The sequence below is a fragment of the Mesoplodon bidens genome, assembly GCF_964165515.1.
Source record: "Mesoplodon bidens genome assembly, chromosome: 5".
Lineage (NCBI taxonomy): Eukaryota > Metazoa > Chordata > Mammalia > Artiodactyla > Ziphiidae > Mesoplodon > Mesoplodon bidens.
In genome coordinates, this window is record NC_138161.1 from 95009324 (window position 1) to 95017021 (window position 7698).

The window sequence follows — 7698 nt, forward strand, 5'->3', positions numbered from 1 at the left end:
CAGCAACTAAGAGTTCACATGCCACAACGAACAGTTCGCATGTCGCAACTAAAGATCCCACATGCCACAACTAAAAGAACCCGTGTGCCACAACAAAGATCGAAGATCCCACGTGACACAGCTAAGACCCAGTGCAGCCAAATAAATAATTTTTTATGTCTATAAATAATAAATGTTGGAGAGGGTGTGGAGAAAAGGGAACCCTCCTGCACTTTTGGTGGGAATGTAAATTGGTGCAGCCACTATGGAAAACAATATGGAGGGTCCTTAAAAAACTAAAAATAGAGCTACTGTATGATTCTGCAATCACACTCCTGGGCATATATCTGGAGAAAACTCTAATTCAAAAAGATACACGCGGGCTCTGGGCTTTCCTGACGCTGGGTTCCCTCATTTTCTTCTGCTGGGTCAGCTATGGTGGCCGTGAAGACCTTGAATCCCAAGGCTGAGGTGGCCTGAGCCCAGGCAGCGTTGGCGGTCAACATCAGCACGGCCCGGGGGCTGCAGGACGTGCTGAGGACCAACTTGGGGCCTAAGGGCACCATGAAGATGCTTGTTTCTGGTGCTGGAGACATCAAGCTCACTAAAGATGGAAATGTGCTGCTTCATGAAATGCAAATTCAACACCCAACAGCCTTCTTAATAGCCAAAGTAGCAACAGCCCAGGATGACATAACTGGTGATGGTACCACTTCCAACGTCCTAATTATTGGAGAGCTCCTGAAGCAGGCGGATCTCTACATTTCTGAAGGTCTTCATCCCAGAATAATTACAGAAGGATTTGAAGCTGCAAAGGAAAAGGCACTTCAGTTTTTGGAACAAGTCAAAGTAAGCAAAGAGATGGACAGGGAAACACTTATAGATGTGGCCAGAACATCTCTACATACTAAAGTTCATGCTGAACTTGCTGATGTCTTAACAGAGGCTATAGTGGACTCCATTTTAGCCATTAAAAAACAAGATGAACCTATTGACCTCTTCATGGTTGAGATCATGGAGATGAAACATAAATCTGAAACGGATACAAGCTTGATCAGAGGTCTTGTTTTGGACCATGGGGCACGGCATCCTGATATGAAAAAGAGAGTAGAAGATGTGTACATCCTCACATGCAACGTGTCATTAGAATATGAAAAAACAGAAGTGAATTCTGGCTTTTTTTACAAGAGTGCAGAGGAGAGAGAGAAACTAGTGAGAGCTGAAAGAAAATTCATTGAAGACAGAGTTAAAAAAAATAATAGACCTGAAAAAGAAAGTCTGTGGTGATTCAGATAAAGGATTTGTTGTTATTAATCAAAAGGGAATTGACCCCTTTTCCTTAGATGCTCTTGCAAAAGAAGGCATAGTAGCTCTGCGCAGAGCTAAAAGGAGAAATATGGAAAGGCTGACTCTTGCTTGTGGTGGGGTAGCCCTAAATTCTCTTGATGACCTAAATCCTGATTGTTTGGGACATGCAGGACTTGTCTATGCATATACATTGGGAGAAGAGAAGTTCACCTTTATTGAGAACTGTAACAATCCTCGATCGGTCACATTATTGATCAAAGGACCAAATAAGCACACACTTACTCAAATCAAAGATGCAATAAGAGATGGCTTGAGGGCTGTTAAAAATGCTATTGATGATGGCTGTGTAGTTCCAGGTGCTGGTGCAGTGGAAGTGGCAATGGCAGAAGCCCTGATTAAATACAAGCCCAGTGTAAAGGGCAGGGCCCAACTTGGAGTTCAAGCATTTGCTGATGCATTGCTCATTATTCCCAAGGTTCTTGCTCAGAACTCTGGTTTTGACCTTCAGGAAACACTAGTTAAAGTTAAAGCAGAGCATTCAGAATCAGGTCAACTTGTGGGTGTAGACTTGAACACAGGTGAGCCAATGGTAGCAGCAGAAGTAGGCGTATGGGATAACTATTGTGTAAAGAAACAGCTTCTTCATTCCTGCACTGTGATTGCCACCAACATTCTCCTGGTTGATGAGATCAAGAGAGCTGGAATGTCTTCTCTAAAAGGATGAATTGAAGCTTCCCTTGTATCATCTGAATCATGAAGATTCTACAAAGTGATCCTAAGAATATAGCTATGGAATTTTTGTCCAAGCTTCAAATGATTTTCAAAGGATTTTCTTTCCCCATATAAAAAAAGGAGAGAACACTGGCATCTGTTCAGATTCTGAAGTTCTGAAATTATAATTACAATATTTTTTAAATTGCACTGTAGTGTACACATACAGGCCATACTTACCAATAAACAGGATGTTTTGCTTTAGCTTCAGTGATATAAAAAAAAAAGATACATGCACCCCAATGTTCATAGCAGCACTATTTACAATAGCCAAGACATGGAAGTAACCTAAATGTCCACCAACAGACAAATGGATAAAGAAGATGTGGTATATATATACATTGGAATATTAACTCAGCCATAGAAAAGAATGAAATAATGCGATTTGCAGCAACGTGGATAGATCTAGAGATTATCATATTAAGGGAAGTAAATCAGACAGAGAAGGACAAATACTGTATTGTGTCACTTACATGTGGAATCTAAAAAATGAGACAAATGAACTTATTTACAGAATAGAGATAGACTCACAGATGTGGAGAGCAAACTTGTGGTTGCCAGGGAGGATAGCGGGGTGGGGGGATAGACAAATTAGGAGTTTGAGATTAACATATACACACTGCTATGTATAGGACAGGTGAGCAACAGAGACCTGCTGGTAGCACAGGGAACAGTAGTCAATGTCTTGCAGTAACCTATAATGGAAAAGAATCTGAAAAAGAATATATATATATATATATATATATATATATGTATATATATATATATATATATACACACCCCTATATATTCATAACTGAATCACTTTGCTGTATACTTGAAACTAGCACAACACTGTAGATTAGCTATACTTCAATTTAAAAAACACTCATCTGCCACATTCTCCCTTTGTTACCTAAACAAATATATAAATCCTTCACCCATCTGGAAGGCTCTTCATCCTTCCACCCATACTTTTTCAGAACCTCGAATGCTGGACAGCTCTTCCAGGGATGCTGCCTCCGCCTAATTCCACCTGTGCGTGAGGTCATAGACTGAGAAAAGAGGTCTGTTGATTACAAGGCAAAGTGATCTTGGCAATGAATAAGGGCTGTGAAGTGAGGCAGGCCTGTGTTTATGTTCATGCCTAGGCTCTGCCACTAACTGCCCTTGATGGATAGGAGCAGGGGTGGTGCTAAGACCAGTAGCTGTCAGTACTTTATATGTTCATGGACCAAGCCACAAATAGCAATAATGATACTCTAGTTTAGCCCAAGAAACTCATACTTGAGAATGCTCCTTTCATAGACTCCATGGAGTGACTGTTGTCTTGTGACATTGGGGCATAGGGCTATCACTACAATATTAGCTTGTAAGTGTTAGTACCATCAAAAAGCAGTCAGAGATCAAGGAAGCTGTTGCTTATCCTTGCCAAACCAGCCAGCCACACCAACACTGGTTCCCTCTTTAAATTAAGAAATTAATATTTATACTTTAGTCACCTTGTTTTTGCTAAACATCATCAAATTGCCTCATGGGGCTATTGGCATGCAGGTGGGAAGATTTTTGGCAGGAAGTCATTAATTCCAAATCTGAGTAGTCTTTCATTTCCTCAATATGAAGTTTATCAATAATGTCCCCATAACCTGGCAAGTGCTGCCTCTTCTAAACAGTATCAGTTTGAAGAAATAAGCAATGATAGGTAGAAACCAAGAGAAGAAAACTTAGTTAAGCATTTAATAGTCCAGTCAATATTTTCTAAGTAATCTATCCTTTCCCTTTTTAGATTAGATATAAGTGCCACCCAAGTTGCAAATTCTGGTTAAAGTGGAAACTCCCCCAGGCTTCTTGCAAAAGTACTGACTATCACAACCCCATGTTCTTTTGAAATTATTATTATGATATATTATTTAGAAACACCATTGTTAAAACCCATTACTTTTAACTGATTAATGATTAATCCATTCTTAATCATTTAATTATATGAGAGAGAGAGGTGTACAATTTTTAGTTTGCTCATATTTAATTGAAAGAACTTTCTCAAAACACAAATTATCAGAGAGAAAAAGCCAGTTACCAGGAAGAGTCCCTGATGAATCAGAGAGTAATATCTAGAAACACTATATCTGTTCAGTTCAGGAAACTTTATATTTAAAAGAGGAACAAATCATATCCCAACCAACTGTGATCATGAATTTCTACTAGGAAGAAGTACAGAGAGCTTTTATTTATCTTCTTAACCATGGAAGCATATTAGCGAGTGCTTCTTATATGGAATCTGTGAACAGATTTGGATGCATGGGTCATATCTCTTGAGCATGTTTGATTTAGGAAAACAAATACCATCCATGGACAAAGTGGCCCAGAGGAGGTGGCTAAGGATAATGCCAAAGAGCTCTGAATCTCCATCCAGGAATCTGCACAAGGATACTCTTAGAAATGGGAACTAAGGAAAACTCTACATCTTTGCCTGCAGCTGTGACATTTTCCAGAATAAAGGCAGTGACACTAACAAAGTGTTGACTCCTGATTTTCCTGTGCATGATGAGAGCTAACTCCATGGTTAATTTGGAAAGTCAGATCAGATTTTTTGGTTTATGGTCTGATAAAAGGAAGATTAATGTTCATATCCAAAAGTTTCTTCATTGATTCTCATTATATTTCTGTAATAAGCCTCGGTGTGTTTGTGAGTCTGGAATTTCTACACAGCTGCACAGTGGGAATCAAGTAGCTATTACTAAAGAAAGACTTTTGCAAAGATAACATGAAGGGCAAGGCAGTATCCAGTGGCATGCTGAAGTCTCCTGCTGTTTGTGGAAATTAGAGTAATGCTTAGGAATCATATGAGTAAAACAATTAGAGGAGGAGATACAAATAGTACTGCATAACAGGAAAGAAGTTTCAAAAACTGTGGAAGGAACCAGAGGTTTGTAAAATAAAGTCTGACTGCAGAAACTCAATTTTTATTATTTACTTTGATGACTGCTGTTTTTGTTCCTGAACAACCAACACAGAATATTAGGAAAATATTATGATTTTGAAAATTTCAGTACTCACATTAAATTATTTTTGTGTTATCTAAAAATACCTTTAAAGGGAAAAATCCAAAAATCCTTGGAAATAGAAGATTTCTATAAACTGCTTATTTTTTAATAGACTTTCTTCCTAAAGGGGAAACTATAAATGAATATAATTAGAAGGAAAAATACCTTTGCCTGACAAAAATGAAATCTTCTTACTGAGACTTTCATGTCTATTATTACTAAGGTAACTCAATCAACTAAAATTTGGGTAATATTCCTGAACTTATTAATAAAATATGAGAGGAGGCAAGGGTTTAAGTTAAGGGTGAGAAAAATTGGGAATCAAGAAGTAAGTGGGTTACAACAACTCTCTCCTTTGCTTTTTACATTACAGATAAGAATTCTCAGAGCTTAGCAGTTTTGAAATGATAAAGAAACTAATGAGATTCTGAGTACTCAGGTGAAAGATATTTTATAGGACAATAATCTGACGTTTAGTGTTATGACATAAATTTTGCTACTTCATTTCTAGAATAAATAAAACTGATGGCAGCAGTTGTACCCTGAGTTTTAAAAATTCTAGTACATAATCATATTTTTCTGACAACTTTATGAAATTTGTCATCAAATCTTATTGATCTATGTCACCTCAGGCTTCAAATTAAGTGAGAACACAGTAAATAACATTACTTTAATGGAAAAAATAAATATGATGATGACTTTATAGTGGGAAGAACACATAGAAATAGAACTTGTGCAGCACAAAAACAAGTAAATGTGCTAACTGTAAGGCTGAAAATTCCCTTACAATGCTTTTTCATTTATAACTTGTTCTATTATGCCTCTAGAGTACATATCTCGGGCTTCTCTGATAGCGCAGTGGTTGAGAGTCCACCTGCCGATGCAGGGGACACGGGTTCGTGCCCCGGCCCGGGAAGATCCCACATGCCGTGGAGCGGCTGGGCCCGTGAGCCATGGCTGCTGGGCCTGCACATCTGGAGCCTGTGCTCCGCAACGGGAGAGGCCACAACAGTGAGAGGCCCGTGTACCGCAAAAAAAAAAAAAAAAAAAAAAAAAGAGTACATATCTCAGAGGCCTGTAATGGTATTATCCTAATTCCAGGGACAATAAGAAGAAGCAAAATAAGTTACCTAAAGATGGAATTTAGAAATGTTTAATTTTGCTTTTTTACTATTGAACTTGTAGCTGAAATTTCATGTCTTTGTAAGATTTATCTCTTTATATTTGCATATTCTTTGATTCTTGTGGAAAGGACAAAAGAAAGTTGTTGAATGTGAGAAAAATAGAGTAAGGTAAGTAAATATGGTGAACTCCCTTCATATTCTTATCAAAAAATGTGAATACCAATGTATATCAGCTTTGCTATCAGTGTGTGTTATCTGAATAGCAAATATTTCAATAAGTCCTCCACATGTTAAAGAAAATACTCTATAAGAATTAAAAATATAAGAAACAGAGAAAAGGAACCTTAAACTCATCATCAGTTTTGGCTTAAGTCAAACAAAAGTATTCAGAGCATTATTGTGTATTATAAGGCTTTAAATGAAGTAACATTAAGAAAATCCTAAGAATATAAAGAAAATACTTTGTGGCATATTATAGTGTACATGTGTATTGTTATAGTGAATTTGTGAAATTTTCTCCTCCAGAATGGTAGTAAAAAATAAGCATAGATTGACCTCATAATGGTGAGAATCTTGGTAATCACAGATTTTTAAGAATATCATTTTTTTCTCATTTTATTGTGCTTTGAGTAGTGTCCAAGAAGATATGTTTTACCAGTAATAACATCTTGGCATTTATATAATACTTTAGAAGTTATAGAATGCAGTCAACCAAGTGACCTTATTTGATACCAAAGCACCCTGGGAAATACTTATTTCCACCCTCCTTTGTCTGAAGAAAGAAACGTAGACTGAATGGTTAAGTGTCTACCCAAGGTCACTACCTAGTGAGTAGTGGGACTGCAACTTGAACTTGAGTCTTCTTGCTCCATTCATGTGCTCCTACCACTACTCTACAATATCTCCATTGAAAAGATGAAATATTACTATGGAGACCAAAAGAAAGAGAGGATGCATCAGAGGCTCCAGCAGTGGTTGAACCATTAGCTGAAGTGTAGCTGGACCTCATAAAGCAAACATGTATATTGAAAGAAGTTGAAAATATCTATTTATTCAAGTGTTTTCATTCTTTACTGCTTTCTTATAGGCTGTTGCACTGTCATTTTTAAAGTATTAAACTTAGCTACCTAGGTGTCCATGAATAAATTTTGACAGACAATAGGGAAAGTCCCTATTGTAAGAGCGGTAAGTACATGCTACTTAAAATGTAGTGTGATTGGCATTTTGTGCACATTTAGATTATACAAATTTGAAATACTGTGACACAGAAAATATTAATGAAGTTACTTTATAAACAAAATTGTATATAATAAAAATCTATATTTAAAAAATCTAGAACCACACAATTTCAAATTTAGCAAGCCAAGTGAATTACAAGCTTATTATGCTGTCACCAAATGGCATCAATAATTGATATACTTTGCCAGAATCATGTGAACCATATTCCTGTATGTATTAAAACTTAGGTAGATAATTCTGGTGACTATTTTTGG

The 7698-nt window shown here is 37.1% G+C and overlaps 1 protein-coding gene across 1 annotated transcript; it reads left to right on the forward strand.

Annotated features, from left to right (window-relative positions):
- The first annotated feature begins 369 nt into the window (after positions 1–369).
- LOC308617419 (T-complex protein 1 subunit zeta-like) lies at positions 370–2262 on the forward strand. The gene is given in 2 exon segments (XM_081234560.1): positions 370–1227; positions 1229–2262. Coding segments are annotated over 2 exon segments (1467 nt in total). The 5' UTR covers positions 370–543; the 3' UTR covers positions 2012–2262.
- The last annotated feature ends 5436 nt before the right edge of the window (positions 2263–7698 follow it).